At 39.5% G+C, this 24,266-nt stretch overlaps 1 protein-coding gene across 5 annotated transcripts in view; it reads right to left on the bottom strand.

Annotated features, from left to right (window-relative positions):
• Positions 1-24,266, bottom strand: part of lrch1 (leucine-rich repeats and calponin homology (CH) domain containing 1) — a 106,121-nt gene that overhangs the window by 50,231 nt on the left and 31,624 nt on the right. For all 5 annotated transcript variants that reach the window (XM_041807775.1, XM_041807776.1, XM_041807772.1 and 2 more), the window contains exons 2-7: positions 15,300-15,444; positions 10,567-10,693; positions 7,776-7,881; positions 5,296-5,432; positions 3,175-3,302; positions 580-667 (exon numbers count right to left, since the gene is read on the bottom strand). In XM_041807775.1, coding sequence (XP_041663709.1) covers positions 580-667; positions 3,175-3,302; positions 5,296-5,432; positions 7,776-7,881; positions 10,567-10,693; positions 15,300-15,444 — 731 coding nt within the window. The remainder of the gene's footprint in view (positions 1-579; positions 668-3,174; positions 3,303-5,295; positions 5,433-7,775; positions 7,882-10,566; positions 10,694-15,299; positions 15,445-24,266) is intronic.

Here is a 24,266-nt window from a genome sequence, read left to right as displayed (position 1 = left end):
GAGAAGTTATTGATTGTCTCTGAACAACCAGGAAATGTTTAACAAATATAAAACAGGAATATAAGAAAGAGCTGCAGACAAATTAAAGTCAGTCATCTTATTAAGTGGCAGACTAACTACAGCAGCACTAACATTAATATTTATCAGGGCTCTGAAGGCCACGTAAGGGTCTGACCCCATGTAAAGATGTTTGTAGCTTTCAGTCATGTGACCAGCACAGAGGGCCTGAGGGCAAAAAGAGCTGGACGCTACCATTGACCACGATATGGAGCTCCAGTTCTGGCTGCTTTATCCTCTGTCTTCTCATCCATCTGTGGTAGTACTGCATTACAACCAGGTAAAAATAATGAAAAACATAGTTGCCCATCCCCAAACCCATTCCAGATTTAAAAAGGTCAGACAGCTGGAAGTTTTTGTAAAGGTAATGATGAGCTGCAGGCAGAGAGAAGGCTGAGGTTACAGATCTAGGGTGGAGAAAACTAGGACGAGATTTTCTAATAACCTACACAACAATAAGAACATGATACAGAGATACAAAGACAAACATTCAGATCATTAAATAACAGAAATCCTCCGTACCTCTGTAGCAGAGAGTCTCTTGTCTCCATTGTCGCTGCCAACTCCTGAATCACTGTCCTGCTTCTTCTGCTGCTCCATATCCTCCACACTGAACACACAAAACACACAGGTTAATCAGCTAACACACACACAGGAGGTGTGTGAGAGGGTGAGCTACAGAGAGAGAGAGAGAGAGAGAGAGAGACTCCTCCTCCTTCTCCATCAGTCTGAATACTTGTTCAGATCTTTAACTCCTCATCCTGTCACATAGACCTACAAAGCCGTGAAAAAGTATTTGCCCCCTTTCTGATTCCTGACTTTTTGCATATTTATCACACTTAAATGTTTCGGATCATCAAACCAATTTTTATATTTCACAAAGACAACCCAAGTAAATACAAAATGAAGTGTTTTAATGATTATTTAATTTTTCAAAGGGGGAAAAAAATCCGAACCGATCTGGTCCTATGTATAAGAATGTAATAAACTTAGTCCATTAAGCCCTAGGTGGTGCTGCACACTGCAGTTATCATCAGAACATTTCTACATCCATCGGCTATGATCCCTACAAAAAAAAAAAACAAAAAGTAATTTTATCACAGGTTAACTGATTTACCTGGAGAGGAGGTGATCCAGATCACTAATGAGCTGGTCCTGCAGACCTCCTACAACAGGTCTAGACAGATGAAGCTAAGAGGCAAACTAAGCCTCTTGAACAGCTTTTCTCCCTCGTTTTGTCATAAAAAGGCTTTTAATAGAAATACTGATATTTTGTTAACACATTTAGACTGTATGCGATATCTGTATTTATTCACTAGTAAACCAGGAGCAATGAAGTGGGTTTTAGATGTTAATGCTATTTATATGGCACATGACAGATAAAGTGCAATGTGATTGTTTGAAATACAAATCTTAGGTATGAGACTGAGTAATGACATGTGCTTCATGGATCAGCCTGTTTCACAAACTGGCTCTTATATGAATAAAGAGCTGTTTGGGAGCCAAAATAAAACGAGACAGATTTCCCATCACAACCAGGGGGACTGGAAGGACATGAGCAAAAACATAAGACAGATCAGAGTTTACTGGGACAAACTGGGCTGAAACAAACCAGGCCATTTGGTGGAGACAGACCACATGAGTGCTGTCTGACTCTGCCCCTTCAGGCTTTAGACTGAGATTTTCATCTGGTCGTGAAAGTGGTTGCTCTGGAGAGCAGGAAGTGACATTTCACTGCCCTTATAAATACTGGGACAAGAAAAGCAGTCTATTAAATGGCCCTGATTTATCCATAACGGTAGCTCAACTTTACTGTGCATGTAAACGCCCTGAATGTGGACCATTTCAGTGGATAATCTTCACTGTTAAAACATATCAGAGTAAATAATGATGAAGATCCTGGCTGAGGATCACACCAGAAAGAAAAAGAACTGATGTTTCTGCTGCTTACGCTATAAAAGAATAAAAGAATGATGTGTGCAAAAAGAAAACTTCAGAATATTTTAGTCTGCAGTCTGAAGAAGATTTAGTCTTGTTTTATTTTGGCGGGGCACTCTTCCTTCACTGTGTTCAAAGTAAGAGCCTTGCTCTCTCCCTGTCACTCTTTAAAGTCTTTGTTTTAATGGAGTTTAAAAATAGCATCAATCTGGTCTACACTTCCTCTGAGGAGAGATAGATAGATAGATAGAGATAGATAGAGAGAGAGAGAGAGAGAGAGAGAGAGAGAGAGAGAGAGAGAGAGAGTATATCGTCTCAACAACCATTTTAAACTAAACCAGAAATAAAAGAAGAAAGGATGAATATTGATAAGAAATTAGAAGTCAAATAAACATGTTGAGATGTGTGGACTGATGGATGGAGAGGAGGAGCAGTAAAGGCTGGTAGAGAACCATTAAAATGGCAGAAGGAGGTCAAGAAAACAGAGTAAAAACACAAAAACCACAGAAGAAGATATGGTACTGTACAGACAAAGAGACAGGAAGCAGCCATAAAAACAGAAATCCACAGAATCAAAAGGATAAAGGAAGTGTGTGATAGAGCTCTACGAACCATTCTTCCTGCCCACGTGTTTGGGAGCGTTTAACGTGGGCGGACATTTCAGAGCTCTTCATTCTCAGAGGGATCAGACTTTACTAGAGCTCATCAGGAACTCCTTTTTAATCATTTTATTCTCCAGCATACTTGCTCTTCCTTCATCACTCCTTCTGTTGGTCTTTACTTCCTGTTTCTCTCTCCTGATTTAACCAGCTCTACATCAGACTTGCATCAAAGCACACCAGAGAGCCATTAGAGAACCATTTGTCCAGTGTGTGCATTTAAAGGGTTATAATGTAAAATGTCATTTTTTATTCAATTTATTCGATTCGATTCAATTTCAGCATTCATTTCATTGTTTGCTGTTTGTTGTCCCAACAAGAGGAAGTTTTTGGCTTTAGTTTACCTATAACATAAAATTAAAACCAGCAGTAGAAATGTGGTCAAACTTATTCCGTAATTGTCCACAGAAAGGAACCTAACAGAAGCTCAACATGCAGCTTGTTCTAAAGTCAAACTTCAGATAAATAACTTTAAATTTAATAAAGGTTAAAGTATGCTTTCTGCATGATCAGCTCTGACCTGCCAGTGGGTCGGTGCAGGCTGAGACGCTCGATGACGGGGAGGTAAAGTGAGTCAGGCATCTTCTCGCTGCGACATGCCTCAATGCTGAGATACTTGAAGATGTGAACTTTTCCTTTTATACAGATCTGGAAGGCAAACAGAGAAATAGGACATGAATCTACAACAGTGAAACAGGATCAAAAGTCATGATTACATTAATAACTAAAATGAAATCATCATCACTGATTGGAACAAGATTTACTGTAGCTTGATTCATTTTGATAAAACAGATTTCAGAGAAGAAATAACTGATTTTGGAATCACAGAATGAATAAGGATTTATTATCTTTACATTATACAATATACAGCACTGTTCAGAACTTTTAGACATGTTTGGCCAACAGTTGAGGCTGCAGTAGGGTGTAGATGTAGAGAGTGCACTGCCTGAGGGCGCCATCAGGTGGGGAGGAGGATTAACACAACCCCAGCCATGCTCCAGATGTCTCTGCATATTATCAAAGGTATGGGAAATAATCTGCTGCAAAAAATAACAAAGTCTGCACCTTTATTAGAGTGAGGAGTGGAAGTGGCGAGTGCCAACGGTACTATCTGAGTGGGTAGAAGGGTTACCATGAGTCCCTGACTGTCCTGTGGATGGGCCTGAAAACCACTGGCGGTCCCTGGGAGTATCACCAGAGCTGCAAAGACCTGGGCTAAAGGGATACCCTCAAGCTTGACTTTGGCACACGTGTAATGACGTGTTGAGCTTGCCTGCCCCCCACCCCCTCCAGACCCAGGTTGTATTGTTGCACATCAGGCCCTGCAGGGAATCCTTGGTGGCCTACGATAAAATGTATGAACAACACTGTAAATGAGTACAGAGTCAGATTCACTGTCTTATCTCTGAGCTCTCTCTATCTGTCTAATCTGATTTCTGTGGCTGAGTCTCCATGGTAGCCTTAGATGAGCTGACTCCTGCACATGCTCAGTTCATCTTCCTTTCACTCTGTAGTTCCTGTTTTTAAAACCTGATGTTTCTGGTTAGAAGTTCAGGGTTTGGTTTCATCCAGGATAAAATACAAAACATGAATCTGCCAGGTCACAGTTCTGTTTTCAACCCTTTATCACCTCATCCTCCTCACTATGAGACAGAGAGTTACAGCTTTAGACACAAAACTCATGTAGATTGAATGTGCAGACTCCCATATTCCCCTGAGAAGGTCTGTGAGGGTCACAGAGCTGATCCACCATCACACAGCTGGGACAGAACCATGTTCCTCCTGAATCTGAGGTTTGACAATCAGGGGTAGCCTCCCCGCCAGCACCCTAGAGTCCACCTTCCTTGGGACAATTAGTAGTGTGACACCCTGATAGGTGGAAGACACCATCCAGGCCCTCTGGAGGGCGTCTGGGCTCAGCCTTGTAGACTGGGGGTAGGATCACAGTAAAAGTCACAGTTAAAGTGGGTTTCTTAAAACCATGCTAGGGTTTTTTCCTGGTTCCTTTTTACAGGGTATAAAGTTTATCAAAACAAACAGAGACCGACATCAGATTCCATAAAAACCTGATCATACCGGGATCATACCGTCTGTAAACAGACTCAGTCTTTTAGCTTATGGAGCTCCAAAAATGACAAAAACAAAGATGAAGCTTTGATTATTTTCACAACTTCTAAAGACTGATCAGACAGCTGTGGTAGATACGTATCCACTGCATACATATTGTTTTATTCTTTGTATATTTTATTCAGCCAAAGTCACCAGAAGAGGCAAACATGAAGTGAAAGAACTGAATGGTCTAAAATGGGATTTTGAGAGCAGGAACTCTCTTCAGGAACCAGGAACCTTTAGAGGAACTGTGAGGGTTTCATTTCAGTTGATCCAAATATAAAGAATAAATGTGAAAAGGTGTTTTTTTAGTTATCAAATCTTTGGTGTCTGAGTTTTTATTAGTAATTGATCTGATATCAGATAATCGTATTGATTTGACTTCCTGTAACCTGGAGAAATGCAGGTAAAAATGCAGATAGCAGGAGGCCACAGGAGCCATTCAGTCCATTGAAGGGAAGTTCCTGGAACTAAAAGGACTCTGGTTCTATGGGTCAAAAAGAACCTTCAAAGATAATAGAGATGAGTTTACCTGTGCAGGTGGGCTCTGCAGAGGGTTGTTCTCTAACTGCAGACTCTGCAGCTGTCTCATCTTCCGGTAGCACACGGGGATGGTTGACACTTTGTTACAGGAAAAGTCAAACTTAACCAGTGGAAGACCGGCCAGGTCTGAAAGAAAACAGAACCAGGAAATATTCAGTCAAAAAGAGAGGAACTTTGGAGACACTAATCTTTGACTAGAACTGGAAACCCTTCACAGTTGATTCAGTCTAAGGTCCTGTAGTCTTAGTATACATGCCAGGCCAGTAGCTGGCTGTGGGATTTTGCAATGAACCAAAACACACAAACGCGTGGAGACTAGGGCTGGGAAATTCATTGAAATTTAGACTGAATCGCAGTATGTATGCAGTATGTGACCAGTGTGTTTCAAAATACCAGTTTAAAACGGTTTTTAGAGGCAGAGAAGTTTTACCCTACACCTCAAACAAAAAATCAAGTTTATTTAGTTTATTTGTTTATTTGACAGGGGGCATGCAAAACACAACTGTTCAGGCAGGGATCTCAGTATTTTTCATATGAGTGATGATAATGTCTTCTAGAATAATCTGCCAAAAATACTTTTTTGTTGACTGAGAGACATACTTGTATGTGAGAGAAATAAAATCATCATGCCATTCAATAAAACAGTTCATAAAGTTTTGCAATGAGTAAAATAATCCCAAATAGATATTTCTTTAACATTTTTCAGCCTTAGTTCAATCTTTCAAATATTGTATTGGTTAAGGAATGATTTATTGCTTGTTAGTTGAGAAATACATAAGATGAAGATCATAAATGACTGCATGTTAAATCACAATATTGGGGAAAAAAACTGCAATTAGATTATTTTGCATTTGTTCAGCCCTAGTAGAGACCCTTCCTTCCTCAGAGCAGATCCATACCTGGGCATGGAAATTGACTGCAATCGCAGTGTGCATGTGGGCATTTATTTAAGGTGTTGTATTAATTCTTTTCACTCTGGAGCTCGTTTCAAGCACCAAAAACGCCATTCTTATGCAGACAGACAAAATGCTACAAAAGTTTGGTGTTTTCACCAGGGCTCTCAAGATTAATTGTATTAACCGCAATTAACTATGATCCACAATTAGTGCCATATCATACATTTAATTGTGATTAATTGCATTCTTTATTTTTGCCTTCATCAATCTTTGGTTAACACACATCAGCGCCTCCCTGCAGCCACAGTGATATAAAATAAGTCCACCACTGCTCCTTAATGTCTCACTTCAGTTTCTAAGTCCCAGACAGATCAGTGGACAAGTCAGAAGGCATCTGAACCTTCTGTAATCAAAGATCATTTTACCATTTACATATTTCCTTTTCAGTACAACAAATTCCTTATTCTGTGGTTAAGTTCAGAAAAAATATCAAATTTAAATAACAGAGATAAAATATAAAAGCAGGTCTGGGTTAAAGCTGGAAGTCTTTTAACCTTAGTTTAAGACAGATGAAAAATCTAAAATGACACAAAAACAGATTTAAATGCAAAATAGTGGAATTTTAGAATGGCATAGAAATGGTGTAATTTATTACAAATGACCATCTGTGATAATCTTGTGACATCCCTAGTTTTCAGCTGAACACGTTTTCACATAGACAGGGTTAAAAACCATTAGAGAACTGGTTTACTTCTCCACTTTCAAGCTGGAGAGCCTCGCTGTGGTTCACTGTAAACACTGGTGTGTCTCTGTTTTCCCAGTAACACCAGTGTCCCTGTGATCTGGTAGCATGATGGAGAACTGAGCACTGAGTGAGGCACTAAGACAATCTTAATATTTTTCCATATTGTCCATCTTTAACCAGCATGGTGCAGGGTGACTGAGTGAAGATACAGAGTAGAATTACACAATCACAGAGATGCTCAGACAGTAACTGCTGCTATCAGCTCTGACATCAACACAACTACAAAGACAGATGTGGCCGACCCCGCCAACAGGTTTCCCAGCAGTCAGAACAATACAGCCACTGTTGGAGTTAAAGAGGGATTGTTCAGAGTCACAGCTTCTCTACATGTGGACTTTGATGCACATAAAACATAAACTTTGTATAAACTCAGTAAACTGAACTAACTACAGCTAAATACACAGGGCATGATAGGCTAATTTTAAACCTGCTTTTAACCAAAGACAGCAGATCTCAGATTATCTGCTACTTCTAGAGATTATCTGACAGATGTGCCTGTAGTCTGAGGTGTAAGAAGATTGGTTTTACTCTCCAGGATCTGATTAGAAGATGATCAGAGTAGAATCATACCCAGAATTGTCTTGTGTGTCCCAAGAAAATTTAAAGAAACTTTTCTAAAAACAAAATGAAACCAAAGATTAAGGTTGATTCAGACGAGTCAGGGCTGATACAGACAGGAAGCTGCAGGATGTCCCAGTCAAGAAAAAGGCAGAGTCAGAAAGGTTAAATTTCAGCAACTGATGCAAACAGATCATTTACCATACTGACCTTCAGGGAGGACACAGAGGAGGTTCCTACGGACGTTGAGCTCTCTCAGAGCTTTGAGTCGACCGATGTGACGAGGAAGAGCTGTGATCTCGTTACAGCTTATGTCCTGCAGACCAACAAAACCCCCATTATTAACAAAGAGAGGCAACAGGACTGCTTCTGGAATCTCTTAAACCTCCATGATCATGGAGGGGAAAACTGAAAAAGAGCCGGAAAATTTTAAACCAAGAAACAGAGATTTAAATGATCCAGGTTCTGGTACTCCAGATGGTTATAAAAGGTCTTTAATTCACTTGACAAACATTAAAACACACAAATGTGCCCTGGGTTTTGCTTTTTTTAAAAAAAGGATCAGGAGTAAATTTGATTGTGAACCTTCCTGAAGAAGGTGAAAGCCAAAGAAGACGTGCGAGTGCACTTTAGACCAGCTGCAGATGACGGAGCAACGACTGATCAGAACCAGTGTACAATGAATTACAACAGCCCAAACATGTGAATAACCCTATAAACTCGTTACTGGGAAGGTAGGACTTCATCTTTAGGACTCACAGCTAGAAGAAACTCATCTCTACCACTGATCAGATCTGATTATCACATTGAGAGGAGCTATCAGAGATAACTCCAGCTGTAGGACTCTAGAGGGCCCAGAACCAGAACCAGGACCCTGTCATAACCAACCAGGGGTCTGGACTGACTACAGACAATCACTGTAGACTAGTGCTTGGCGATTTATTGAAAAATAATCAAAACTGACATTTGGAGCCAATAACCGATATAAACCTGCTGTATCGCTTATTTTGGTTTTGTCCCCTTGTAAATCTCTCTATTAATGCACCATAGAAGAACACTACATGAGAGGCAGTCACATGACACCCCCCCATCCAAAACTACACAGAAACACTAAGGAGTAAAAGTTAAACTGCAGGGTGGCGAGGGGGGGCTCCCTTTCTCCCTGCTCTCAAAAGCCCTGTCCTTCTTCTTAAGTTTTACCTCAATAAACCCCCCTTATAAAATCAACTTCATTCAGTGTAGAGTGGAAGTTTGTTGGGAACTATTCAAAATAAAAGCATTCTGTACAAGTGAACGGAGTTTCTCTATAGAAATGCTAAACCGGGCTTTTACTTTGAAAAGCACAAACCAGAAAAGCATTCATACGGTGTTTATCTTTCCTGAGACATATTCTACCAGGGTGGAGACAGAAAGTTTCACTAATAGTAGATCTTTAGAGAACAGCTTTATAAAAGAGGTGCATTTAAGCTTGTGGCCTTCCTCAGGGTTATCAAGAAACACAATGTAAACATGTTCTTTCTGCATATTTGCCACAACAATGTAAATATGGCTCTCCATTTATCATTTTCCTGCCTAATATGGTCCACTGCCAAAATATAAGATTATTATACAGCGTTTAACATAGTCTAAGTTGCATCTTTGTGAAATAAACAAAGATAAAAGCAACTAGTTATTCACATGTCCACATTTGAGTTCATGTACAGTATATATCCTGTGTATATTAATGTTCTTATTTCATATATCAGCCAATATATCGGTTATCGGCCAATATATCGGGTATTGGCTTTTATTTTAGCCCCTAATATTGGTATCAGCATCTGCCCCAAAAATCTCATATTGGTCAGGCTCTAATATGTATACAGCGTTGACCAAACGTAATCATACCTAGGCATCACACATTAGTAAATTAACCCCAAAGATATCTAGTTATGGAGATTGGTGCTATCTGTGATCAGTCAATAAGTGTGCAGTGGTTGCTCGCTCTGCATCTCTCTCTCTGCACAGAAACTTACTTTAGGTCTCTCCTGTAAATGCATCCTCTCCTGATAAACGTCAGCTTCTGCCATTGTTTAGTTTGTGAATGTATGAAGAAACTGTCAAGTTCCTGTGCTGGCTCTGATCATGAATTAATAAACATCAAACTTCCTTGCGCAGATTATTTTTGTGGAAAACACCAATAAAACATATAGCATTAATTAAGCTATGATTAAAATAAGAAACCTCAGGGATAAAGGTATTTTTAATAACAGACACAGATAAAAACTTAAAATATTATCTTTATTATTGCAACAAGGAATATGGTCATTAAAAGGAATGATTATTTTTGTCACAGCTTTCAGATAAAGGTTAGTTTTTCTAAAAAACAACAATCTGTGGTAGTTTTTGGCATAATACTCTTGTTGATGCTTAATTGTAACTCATGTCAATGTCAGTAACTAATGTCAACGATAGTTTATAAGGAAAGAAAATCTGTTTCATCTTAAATCTTTATCAGGAGTTCAGACCAGGAAAATTCATTTAAAAATGGCCAGTCAAACTGGAATCAGCACCACTCTGGTTTGATTACTAAAGAGAACAGAATTTTATAGACTAAGCCACAATTTTTTTCTGGAAGTAAACAAGATTGATGCATTAAACTTTAAAATATACAACATTTCAGTTTGTTTTAAAATTATACAAATATTTACAGCACAAACCGAGGCAGGGGGTGGAGTAACCGTTTATTGACCATTATTAAAGAAAAGAGTTCAATTAGCCTAACCGTGATTATGATTTTTGCCATAATCGCCCAGCCCTACAGTAGACTGGAATAGATCCTTAAATAAACACCTTTTTATAATAACAGGGAATGTATTGTCAGTCAGGAAATCAGAATCAAAAACTGATTCCAAATCAGGCTATGAACCCCAGAATCAGATCAGATCATTGAAAGCTTCCCTTCACTAGCACTAATGTTATCCCACCACAGTCCCAGTACCACACTAACTAGTTAAACACTCACCAGCTCCATGAGGCGCTGCAGCTGTCCGATACTTTCAGGCAGGCTCACCAGCTTGTTGTTGGAGGCGTTGAGGACTCGCAGTGGTAAACCGCACAGACAGGCGGGAAGAGCGCACAGCTGGTTACGACTGAAGCACAGAAACAACGGGAGACAGAGATGGGAAGGTCAGTCGGATCATGGTACTTTAGGTGTATGTGAATCAGTACCTACAGTGCTTAACAAATTTATTAGACCACCCGTCTCAGAGACCATCCAGCATCATGAAGTGCTTTAATGTGGACTCTGTCATTTTCAGTGAGTTCTCGACACTTTAACATTTTGAACAGGAATGAGGAATTTCAAACTGAATTCACCTTTTTAAACCCAAATTTGAGCTGGCTCACTGGGCTTCTATGAGAAGTCAGAAATGAATCAACCACTAAAACTCATTTTTTCTGTTCAGGAATGCAAGTAAATAACTATAATTTGACAAATTAATCAAGAAATAATAATGTGCTTTACTATTTTTTCAATTTTTTTGGTAAATCAGTAAATTTGAAAATTCATGGATAACAATAATAATTATTTTTAGCATTAAAAATATCATTTGGGTTAAAGAGCTTCCACATATTGGTGTATTAACCATTGCAGAAACATAAAAATGATTTTGGTTTTACCAGTTTTTACCAATGCTGTTAATTTAGGGCAGCTGTGGCATAAACCTTACTTTGGGTGGTGGTCTAATAAATTTGTTGAGCACTGTATATGTCCTAGTTATTTGCAAAGACTCAGCTCTGATCAAATAGAGACACCAATATCATCAGCATAACTGAACTGTCAGATCTAAACATTCCTGCTGGTATCAGCAAACATGCCCATCAAACACATCAGCATGATGCAAGGATGAACCACACCATAAACATGAGCTCTACAGTCAGCTGTTCTAATACCAGTCCAGGACTGTTCACTATCAGAGGAGCAGGTTTAAATAAAACTCTGTCTGAAGGCGTCAGGTGAAGTTTAGACCTCATTTAAATATAGAAATGTTGTCCAGTCCTGATCAGACTGCTGCTATAGCTGCATCAACGCTGATCTCTTCACTGACCACCATTGTTTACGGGATTAAAGCCACTTCATTTAAACCACACCTTCAGCCCACCTCTTTCTGCTCTAATGATGGCGATTGGTCCGGACATTGTCTGACCAGGAACAGGCCAATCAGCTAGAAGCTTTAAGAGATGGATCCTCCTGATGACGGAGATGAATCTGAACAATCCATTGACTTTAAAAGCTTCAGAAGAATAGACAAAGAAAGCGAGTCTGGACAGATGAGCATGTCAGATATCCAGAAAACCCAGTACCATCCATCCACAACGTTAATCTACTCTGAGCTCAGGAACATTTATTAAAGTTACAATAGAGAGGAAAAACTTCCTAACAGGCAGAAACTTAGACACATCCCTGTCTGTCATCTACACCGACAGACGGCTCAGATAACCCAGAAGATCAAATCTCTCTGTATCACTGCTCTGTTTGTAACCACTGTTTCTGTCCTGGCAGCTCTAATGTTCTCTCTGTCTTCTTTATCTCAGTAGTGATCACCCACTCTAAGTCTGATCATTCAGATATGACTTAACCGTTATTAACATGTTAATATTTTAATGGTTAGGGTTTTCAAACCTTTTAAGCATGTTTTCACCCCACTGTGACACATATGTAGGATCTCTACTAAAATCTGATATTTATGGACGTTTCCAGAGAAGGTGTGAGTGATCAGAGTCAAGAACAGCAGAATGGAGGGAAGAGATGAATATTTCATCCTGAAGTCTTCCTCTGACATAAAAATTACATGACGACACAGAAACAGCCAAGACCAGAGAAACAAGTTTTCTGACATCATCTACACTGTTGATACACACAACACACACACAAGGGAGAAAATACACACAAGGTAACACACAAGAGAGAAATACACAGACAGTATACACACAAGAGAGAAAATACACACATGGTATACACACAAGGGAGAAAATATACACCACACAGAGTTGCACAGAGGAAAAAAAGCCCTAGAAAATGCATATTGTGTTTTTGTGTTTGATTCCTGTATGTATGTGCAATGTTTGTGCATGTTTTGGGTGTTTTGTGCATGTTTGTTTGTTTGTTTGCTTTGTGCATGTTTTATGTGTATTGTGAATGTTTTGTGTGTTTTGTGCATGCGTTGTGTATTCTGTGCACTTTTTAAGTGTTGTTGTGCATGTTTTGTGTGTTTTTGTGCACATTTCATATGTTTTTGTGCAGGGTTAATGTGATTTTGTGCAGGTTGTATGTGTTTTTGTGCATGGCTTATGTGTTTTTCTAACTGTTTTATATGTTTTTGTGAACATTTCATGTGTTTTCTGCATGTGTTGTGTGTTTTTGTGCACTTTTTATTTGTTTTTTTGCAAGGTTTATTTGCTTTTGTGCATGTTTTGTTTTTTGTGCACATTTCATATGTTTTTGTGCAGGGCTTATGTGATTTTGTTCAGGTTGTATGTGTTTTTGTGCATGGTTTATGTGTTTTTGTACCCATTTTATATGTTCTTGTGCACATTTTATGTGTTTTCTGCATGTGTTGTGTGTTTTTGTGCATGCTTCATGTGTTTTTGTGCGCGCTTTATGTGTTTCTGTGCACATTTTGTGTTTTCTGCCTTTGTTGTGCGTTTTGTGCATGTCGTGTTTTTGTGCACATTTTGTGTTTTTTGCATGTTTTGTATGTTATCCAGCACATTTTCGTTCTGTGCATTTTTGTAGTAATTTAAATATTTTGTACAGTTTTTGTGTGCTTTGTGCTTGTTTTTGTAACATTTTGTATGTTCTTATGCATGTTTTGTGTTTGGTGCATGTTTTGTTAACGTTTGTGTGTTTTTATGCATGTTTTGTGTTTTTGGCATGTTTAGTAATATTTTGCATTGTTTTAATTCATGTTTTGTGTGTTTTAGGCATGTTTTTTACGTTTTGGGTGTTTTTATGCATGTTTTGTAGTATTTTGCACATTTCAGTGCATATTTTGTGTATTCTGTGCATGATATGTGTGGGGTTTTTTGCATGTTGTGCATTTTTTGTCCACATTTCCATGTGTTTTTTTGCACATTTTGTATGCTTTGGGCATGTTTCTTCTATGTTTTTATGGGTGATACATGCTGTGATGCACAAGCATCTGATCTTCTGAAGCCTTCACATGACTCTGAGCATTAGACAGCTTAATGTGTTCCTCTTTATGTTTTAATGATGTATAAATAAAGTGTCACACATACATAAATATAACTCAGTGTGAATCACCTGGTTATAATTTCTGCTGTTTGTAGAGATGTCTGATGTTGAATTTTTACTGATATTTCCACACATGTACTTCTGCTGACACCCAAATAAACAAGGTTCTACCTATAACTACACTAAGCTAATGCTAGGAAGGGATTTCTGTGTAGAGAAGCCCTAAAAGCACCAGGATGAGTTCTCTTTAGGATTGTACTCACTGACCAAAACTGGGGGAAGAATAACAGTCTTCATCTGAAGATGAAACTAGGGACACATTCAGGGAAGGAGTTTAAAAAACTCCTAAAGAAACTATGGCAGACATGGATTAAAACCCTCTTTCTAAAGTCTGAGGAGGCTGAGTCAGACCACACTCACACGTGGCCTATTTCCACCAAGTGGTCTGGTTTGGTTTATTCCACTTCGTCTCAGTAAACCCTGATCTTTCAGGTGTTTCCTCAGCTGATGGCTGTCTACCCTCACTGGTTTTAATGGTAAATCCGTCTCTTTTTAGAGATCTGGATCATTCATCAGCTCAGTATTAGTTTGGATTTTTAAATGTGGATTAAACAAAGACAAAGGTAAAGGAAACTGGCTCTAGAACAGGAGCTGGCTGGTCTGTGAGTGACATACCATGACTTCCTCCTAACTCATCTTGAATCTAGTCTTCATCCCAGTTCAACCAGTAGCCCACCAGATTTATGAACTAAATATTACATCAGTCCTTTAGAAGAGCATTTACAACAATATGACAGAGAAAAGCTGCTCAGCTCAGAACCAAACATGGCGTGATTGAAGTTTGTTCATCTTCACTCCTGTCAGATAGGAAGTGATGATTCTGACCAATCAGCAGACTGCAGAGAGTCTAGCTCCACTCTTCAGGGTCGGGCAGATATTTTGGTACCTTTCCACACCTTTGACAGTGGAAACAGGAACAACTGGACTGAACCGTTCAGTGAAAATGTTCACCAGATAAATAAAGCCATTAGAGTTAAAATCACAGAGGACCAGCAAACAAGCATGCCGGCCACAGTCTGTAAACCCCGGTCTGAGTCAGCGCTGAAAATAACCTCCAGGAAGTGTTTCAATACGTTAACCCAGCTGTTCACACAGACAGAGCAGATCCTCTATCTGATGAGACAGTCCTTTTATTTCTGCTCTCATTGAACCAACGAGGAGGTTATTTTTATAATTTCAGCTCTGTCTGAATGCCTTATATCTGAGTAAAAAAGAATAATCAGCAGCAGCTCATAACAGCTTAACTACAACAGTTAAAGATGGTCTCACATTAGAGACCAGGGTCCAGATCTGAGTACACATGAGCCTCTGGACACTGAGATGTTTAAGCAGGGCTCCTCTACCATAAATCCACATGTAGTCTTTAAAATGTCTCTGACCAGTTTAACATGTCCTATGTAGCTTCTTACCCAGCATGCATCACCGTGGGTGAGTGAATGTACCTGAGGTTTAGTGAGGTGAGAGACTGTAGGCCGATCAGGCTGTCTGGGATGGTCCTGATGCAGTTGTGATACAGGTTTAACATTTCCAAGGCAACCAGGTGTGTGACCTCTGAGGGGACGTCAGTCAGACGGTTCTTTGATAAATCTGCAGAGAAAAAAGTAGAGATAGTTAATGTTTATTTGCATGAGAGGGTCCTTTAAAGGCTGATGGAGTCAACATGAACAGGACTGACTGGAAGAAGACTTTTGAATAAACAATGGCTGAACGACCGTCTGCTGGTTGGAGGTATCTGTCAGCGCTGACTGTGGTAGTGTGGCTCAGAGGTGAAAGAACTGTTTGAATCATCATTTGGATTCACTTTCAGTGACTGTTGGTTATGTCGCGATGGCTGTTTCCCATGTCGTCTGAAGGTCCAGAAGGTCAATCACTAAGGTGAGTCAGTTATCATATTATCAATAACCTCTAAAAGCTTACCTTCATAGAGATGTAAACAAAGCTGATTGATTGGTTAAATCTGATCACACTGAGACAGTGTCTCACTATAAGTAGAGTCCTTTATTCTAAGCAGATCAGAGGGCTTTTGTCATCAGGATGATCTAAAAGAGTTTATGTGAGTGAGGAGGGACGGAAGGCGGAAAAAGGATCTGATTCTCTGATGAATCGACAAAATAACCACCTGAAGAATAGATGACTGATATAATCATCTGCTGCAGCCTTAGCATTAAAATCTGTTAAAATGATTAGGGATGCATAATATTATCGGTCTGATATCGGTATCGGCAGATATCAAAATTTTGTAAAAATATTTATAGCTGAAATTTTGCCTGTGTATTTCAGCATACATGGACTGTAAATTTTGTCCATATATACTAATAAATTTGTGGAGTTTTAGGCCGAACCAACAGACCTATGTCCGTTGACGTCTTTTTCTTTATTTATCCTCTTTTTTCAAACTTTGAAGTGTTTTTTAAGGACTAAAGTTTGTTTCCTTGGTCATCCTCAAACCTTAAAGTGTGTCCAAAAGGACTGAAATTTCTTGTCCGAAAAGCATACTTAAATATCGGTATTGATATCGGCTAAAATTAATTTGTAAAAATTGGCATATCGGATATCGGCAAAAACCAGTATCATGCTTCCCTAGAAACAATCAGTAATTATTAAGTTTTCTGCATTGAAAAACTAGTCTATAGTACAACTAACACAGGACTAGTATTAGCCCACTGACATTTATGAAGAAAAACATGGGGGTGCATGGCTGTAGCAATGAAAATACACAATAATTTTAATTTCTTATGTTCGTACAAATAATGGAGGGACATGGAGGGGCACCGACATGGAGCAAGGATCCCCTCCAACCTTGGCTGTCAGTTGTGCTTTGGCATAATTACTAATAAGTATTTTTCACTGTTGCTCGGTGTATGCTGTGATTTTGACCGTATGATTAAATCATTATCATATCTGTGATTCAACATTATTAGAAAGCACCAAAACTTTAATAAAACCTTCAGCTCTTCAGTCAGATTATAACCAGAAAACAGAGATCCCTGTATGAATATGGTAAATATCTTCATAAGGTTCAACTCAAAACAAGAAATTAGCCAGTATTGGGTGATTTTTTTGGTTTTGCCAATATTGTCATCCAACCTTTGCATGTTTGACATCGTAAAAATACGTTAGAAATGATTCTGAGATCCATTCGTCTCCTAGACTCCTGCTGGATTGAGCTGATAAAGATTCAGTTTACAGATAAAACTGACATAAAAATAACAGATTGGATTATTTTAAAAACACATTATAACCAAAAAATCCCACTATCAGACATTCAGACTACTTTACTTCATCATCAGTGTTAAAGTGGGTAAAATACTTTAGACATGGGTAAAAATAAGTCTGAACATCAGCAGACAATTTATCTCTCCTCAGTCCTCTCAGGCTGTGCTTCAGGAGCAAAGGTGATCTGCTCAAGGCCAAAACCAGTGACATCACTTCCTGCTGTAGCTCAGCAACAACAACAACAACATCCACTTCATCATCATCAGCAGAAGCAACGGCCGAACGAAGCAGAGAGGTGTCAGAACAATGAGAGCAAAATGTTCCAGAAGGGCTGAGCTCCTAAAAACACTTCAAACCAGTGATGGTTTCCTCTGCAGGAGGAGAACCGCTGTGGTTCTGGTTTTAAAGACTAAATATTGACCAGTGATCCTTAAAAGTCAGACAGCATGTGAGAAATGGATCCACTAAAGCCACTAAAACCATCCTCCAGCTCTGGAACATTTATGTTTAGGTATTACATGACACCACCCCAGGACAACTTTATTTCTTTTTTCTAGATCTGAACAGTGGAGGAGGAATCCGGATTTAATGGTTTAGCTGGTTAACAGCATGCATCCCTAGGGCTGAGCATGCCAACATTTCCGAGGTGAAGTGGACTCTTCTAGGCCTGTAAAACAGAAAGAACCAGGCCAGGACCAGGGTGAGTCCAGCATTAACATCAGCCACGCTATCAGCTCAACCAGCCAGCTGAGAACAGCACAGAGAGCAGACTGGAGTAGACTTAATGAATCTGTGAGAATTTTTCAGACTCGTCTTCTATTGGCCAGTCTTTAAAACTCTACCAGGATGCAGAAACAGAATTTCATTTATTCACAACTGACCTGTCAAAGGATTTATAGATCAGGACTGTTCTGGACTGGGTCACAATGCTTGAACACAAAGTGGATCACCAAAAAAGAGGTCTGCTGGTCTACAGCGATGCAGGAGCATGGATCAGGCTGAGATCTAAGAGTGCTGACTTAAAAGCAGAGTTACTGACCTCCCTATGACCTAAAGGATCATAAATCTAAAGCTATCTGCTCACAGACATGAGGAGAAGTTTCCAGGACACGTTGTCCTCTCAGACTGTCAGCTCACATTTCAACATCTCCACACATGATGCCGTGATGATCCAGCCTGAGGTCATCTAACCCCCGAGACCCACACAGAGGGTCAGCACTACCTCTGACCAGACCGTCTGATGGATCACACACTGCTTAACCACTGCTGTGGCAGACTTTAAGAAGGGAGCATTTTCAGCGAGTCAGGGTCCAGCAGTAAGAATCCAGTCTGGTACACCCTTAACTGATATGAACACACATCTACTACAGAGCCTCCTCCTACACACAGGTAGGTCTGTGTGAATGAAAACAGAAGAACACCTCCGTAAATACCTGTCCAAGTGAGGACTAGGAGTCATTTATAACAAAGGCTGTATTTATTCTTTAGTGAAAACTCTCTCAGACATGGATCATGCATATAGACCTAGTCAGAATGGTTTTGGTCCATGTTTCCCAGCCCTAGCTCCCAGTAAATGTGTAAGTATTTGATGTTTAATCTCATCCTGTCAGCTCTCCCAGTCGCCCCAGTTCAAACCAGTTACCACCGTAGGCCAACCACGGCGCCACTCTGACCTCAGGCCGTTCTCCATTAAATCTCTGACACATTAGCGAGCTCTGATCTGAGTTACTGTGAGAGTTTCAGGACAAATTCTTCACTCCACTTGTTCCAACATGTAGCTTCAGATGGTGCCGGTTAACAGGAAGTGCTGCAGAGGAAGCGTCCTTTAAGGAGACGTTCAGGAGCGTCGGCTGATAGAGATGGACCAGTTTATATCCTGAAGGCTTCAAACGAAGCAAGGAGTTAATGGAACTGTGGTCAAAGACAGACTACAGGAGAAATGTCATGATTAAGAGAAGCACTGAGCTCAACCAGCTGCTAATAAATCATCTCTACGTCTGAGTTTTCACTAAGACAGAACATTATGACATCAGAATATAAACTCCAATATCTTTCTGATAAAAATAAACCAGATCTACAGCGGCCTGATACCTCAGCAACAAAAATACAAGTCCTACATACCGATGTTGTTTTAATCACCAAAATCTGCAGGAAAACTCCTGCAAACTGTCTAAACGGGACAATTTTTCATTTATTTTTACTTTTATTCATATCAGTTAAAAACTTATCTTCGTATCAGTTGAAAACCCCTACTTTTAAAAGAAACCATGCATCTTTTAGACAAACTAAAGCCCTTTTCATTCAGGATTACTGTTACCTAGGCTTCTCTGGCAGTTTGTAATAATCCAGTAGGACGTCTGTGTTTTGATCTCAAAACTAAAGTAACTAGTAGAGTATCTAGTTACTTTTAGCTGTGAGTAACTTCGTAATGAAATTACAACCAGAGGTGAAAAAAGTACACAACTATGGTACTGAAAGTGAAAGTACAGTTACTCTGATTAAAATTTACTTCAGTAAAGTTAAAAGTTCAGGTCTATAAATCTACTCAAGTAAAGGTATTTAATCTAAATTTTACCTTAAGTACTGAGTAGCTACTTAGCTACAGTGAAATATGATGTTTCCTTATTAACAAGAACAAAAGAATCTCCAATGAGGTATTTCAGATAAAGTCACAACTCTTTAATATAGTCAAATACACAGCAAAATTAAACTCATAGAGTTAAATTTAAGTCCAAGTAAAAGTATAGCTACTCTGGTTAAAACATACGCAAGTACAAGTAAAAGTATTGTTTTAAAAATGTAAACAAAAAAGCTACTTTATTACTGTAACTGGAGTAACTGTAATTAGTTACTTTCCACCCCTGATTACTACACTTAGAATATAACTAGTAATGAGTAATGGACATTGTTGTTGATCATGTGCAACCCAAAAGAGAGAGGGATTGTGGGAGATTTTTATACAAAAAATGAAATGGAAACACACTGAAACCTGACTACTACTACAAATAATGTTCAGAATTGAATATCAAAGTACCATAACTTTTCTGACATGAACCAATCCTGATGTTAAAGTCTGGCCTGGAGTTACTGTAACCCCTCTAATATGAGCCCACCCTAATGTTAAGGTCTGGTGTGGTGTTACCTTAACTCTTCTTATATGAGCCCACCCAAATGTTAAGGCCTGGTGTGGTGTTACCGTAACTCTTCTAATATGAGCCCACCTTAATGTTAAGGTCAAGTCTGGTGTAACAATAAGTCTTCAAATATGAGCCCATCCTATTGTGACAGTCTGGTGTGGTTTTACCGTAATTCTTCTAATATGAGCCCATTCTAATGTTAAGGTCTGGTGTGGCGTTACATTAAGTCTTCTTATATGAGCCCACCCTAATGTTAAGATCTAGTCTGGTGTTACATTAAGTCCTCAGATATGAGCCCATCCTATTGTTAAGGTCTAGTCTGGTGTTACTGTAAGTCTTCTAATATGAGCCCATCCTAATGTGAAGGTCTGGCCTGGAGTTACTGTAACTCTTCTCATATGAGCCCATTCTAATGTTAAGGTGTGGTGTGGTGTTACCGTAACTCTTCTTATATGAGCCCATCCAAATGTTAAGGGTTGTGTGACGTTACCATACCTCTTCTAATATGAGCCCATCCTAATGCTAACCACTAAAATACATCAGATACATGTTCACATAAATTAAGCACAAAGCAGATCGGCCGGGACAGGAAGTGTCGTCGAAACCAAATTTAAATATCCGGTTAAATCTCAGAATTAAACACTCTGTGTTGATGCCAGACAAATGCCAGACCATATTTCGTTTTACTGCATCGACGTAACGTAGCAGAGCCCCTAGTCAACAGCTCAGAGGAGCAAAAAGAAATGCATGTATTCATAAAGCATTACTGACCAATAGTAGAAGCACAAAAATCAACATGAAAGGACAAAACAGAGACAAATCAAAGCAAGTTCATCCTACTCCTGCAGTTCAGAACAATTAATTCATGTGTGATCATTAGGAGGCTTTATGGCAATTTAGCAGTTTCTACACACACGGCTAAGTGTGATTCTGTAACCACTGCGAATCAACTCAGTCTCACGGGTCCAGCAGTGCTGCTCTGTGCTGCACCACAAACGCAGTTAGGGGGTGTTGTTGGACGGGGGTACGCAGTCAAACTGCAGCACAGGCGTGCTGGAACGGAAACATATCTGGTGTACTTTAGGGGTAAAGCCCGGTCTGGTGTGACCTTAACTCTTCTAATATACGTAAGCTCATCCCACTGAATTCTTGTCGAACTGTCTTTTCAGGTTAAATTCAACAGCAAAGGCTTCATGTATTAATTTGTTCTAGCATATTCTAATGTGTTTCAGTGTACAGTATATTTAGAATTTGCTGCAGGCCCATTAAAAACAGACCATGAGCCACAGTTGGACCGCGGACCACAGTTTAGACACCTCGTGCTGTAGGCAGCTGGTAGATGTGAAGAGACAGAAACATGTGACTCTCTGAGCCCTCAGATGGTCGTTGTGATGAACAAACAGACGGACTCTGAGCAGGAATGTGGAGGCCGAGCAGACACACAGAAATTTTTTCTACCCACCCATTAGCACACACACCGCTCTGTCATCTGAATACAACAGGGGGGAGGGAGGGGGTCAACAAAAGAAGGATTTATTACTCAAGGAATGACTTTACTCACTCTGCATGTCTGTAGAATTAATAATCCTTATGTTAGGATGTGACATTACACAATCTCATACAGGCTGTGATTATTTCAGTATTCAGTAGTACTGACAGTTTACAATAGAATCATTATTGACCTTAGAAGAAGAACCTTTATTTAAAAAAATATAAAATCATTATTAAAGCAGTACAGTAAAGACTTCAGGTTTGGTACTTTTTAATGCACGTTCTCAACTTTTCAGCTAATGACCTCCAAAATAATAAGGAGCCGGGGACCAGCAGGCCCCAATGTACCTGACGGTGGTGAAGTATAGTTGGACACAACCAAGCACATTCAAGAACAGTGGTGTGCAGACTCACATTTAAAGGATTTTAAAACATTACTTTGATTCTGGCTTGGGGTGTGACAAGATCTCATGCCACGAGATCTCGGGAGATTAAAATGTCACGAGATTTGTCATCACGGTGAAAAATGTCTGGTGAGATTCAGCGGCTGGACTTCTTCATACTCAGCTGATCTATGTCCCGCTTTGCTCTTGCTCCTGACACTTTAGAATCATTTGTGTGTCAATCAGTAGAGAAATAGATCACAGCTGATCCTCCCTCACCTGTCTGAATCACCACCAATATTCCCCTCCACATGCACACTCTCACTTGAGCCGCATGGTGGACTGAGGGAAATGAATCATCGGAAACAAATCTGCTGCTGTGCGTCGTAACAGAGAGAAGAAAATATAAAGAAATACAGGGTCTATGTTTAATCTCAGTACTTGTGCACTGAAAATATATGATATGGGGAATAATACTATATAATAATATATAATATTATATGTTATATATCATATATATATATATAATAACATATAATATATGGGGAATAGGTTTATGTCTTGGTCAGTAACTAAAAATTAGCTTTACAAATCAGAATGAAAAAGAACCGTGGTATAACTGAGATTGTGATCCAGCCATAAAAAACTGACATGATTTTTTTTTCCATATCACCCACCACTACATGAAACCCAACGATCTAGTTAGAATGATTAAAAAACAAAGGTTGATTTGGAAACAGTTAAAAGTTCAGTGAGGAGTTAGAAGTAAAGCCTACCACTGCCAAGAGAAAGAAAGCTGAATTTGCTGCTGTATCCTATCTTGTTATCGTGTGTCAGAGGACACAGACTTGCTCTAATCTCAACCCTGCAGCCTCAGGTCTCCTATATGAGGGTGTTTCTGTGTAGAAGGGTGTTTCTGGTGCAGCTGCATCCTTTGGTGGTGCAGGAAAAGCCAAGCCTCCTCCCTGCAGCCCCGTAATGACAGACTCCACACACATGAATAGTAAATAAAGCAGAGAGCAGCCTTCCATGGCTGCAGCAGAGTTCAGACTGTGTGAGAACAGAGAGCTGTTACTATCACAGTCCCAGATTCCAAACTTTGATTTTAGTAAAAATCCAATGATATAATTACACATTTGACATCACGGGGATTAAAACAGAAGAACTAGAAAGAAAAAACTGGGATATTTCTAATTTTCAGTGACAAACCAGAGCTACAGTGGTGGTTTAATGTCTCTGTGAGATAGTAGATAACCAGACAGTAGAGCTATGGAGGGCTGGGCTGACTGGTAGAGATCTTTACGGTGAAAAAGGATGTTTTAGTGTAAACTTTGGATAAAAGACCTCATTCAGAGTAAAGAGGTCAAACTGATACACATATATTCCACAAACTACAGTTCTGCAGCGCTCCATGAGCACCATGGTTTAGCTCCAAACAACAGTGAGGGCTTCACCTACTGGATCTGTTTCTGCAGGCCTAAGACAAGAGACCACAAGATCCCAGGAAAACTACGAGTCCACGTGGGAAAACCACATCAACAGCAGCTTACTCTGTCTAAGGTTGATTTCCTGTTCTCCTGGATATTATCATGTTTTCTCCTTCTATCATGGATAAATATACTGTAAAGTTTACAGGTTTATGTTTTCTGTTAAGGATGTGTGGTATCAAATAAAATCCTGAGGTTTCCTCATCTTAAATTAACTTCTCCTGTCCATGGCGTTATGTTTCCTCTCTGAACCTCTGATGAACTGTGGCGTTTACCACCAGTGGTGATGTTGTGTTGACGCAGTGATCACATTTACAATCAGGAGTCTGTTCATATTGTCCCGATGCTCTTTGTGTTCCTGGTCCTGTCTGAGTCGATCTGATCTACATGGATTTATACAATCTATATTTTGGATGGTGGGTTCCACTGAAAATGTGCTCAGCATGTTTCTGAAGCAGAGCGGCATTTCTGGTATCATACTGGAGACAGACCACAGGGCGTGCTGTGGAACAGCAAAGATTGATCTGGACTGTGTGGTGTGCTTGGATCATTGCATGAACGGAGTATGAGGGATTAGAGGGTTAAATCACAGAGAAACAGAAATGTGCTGCTCTTCATTCCTTGGTACAAGAACAGCTGAAACTTTAGTTTCCCTCTGGTTCAATAAGGTATCTAATCTAATTTTATCTAATCTA

Source organism: Cheilinus undulatus, linkage group 15 (assembly GCF_018320785.1).
Source record: "Cheilinus undulatus linkage group 15, ASM1832078v1, whole genome shotgun sequence".
NCBI lineage: Eukaryota > Metazoa > Chordata > Actinopteri > Labriformes > Labridae > Cheilinus > Cheilinus undulatus.
Note: the sequence above shows the minus strand (reverse complement) of the source record. Positions and strands in the feature narration are given on the sequence as shown.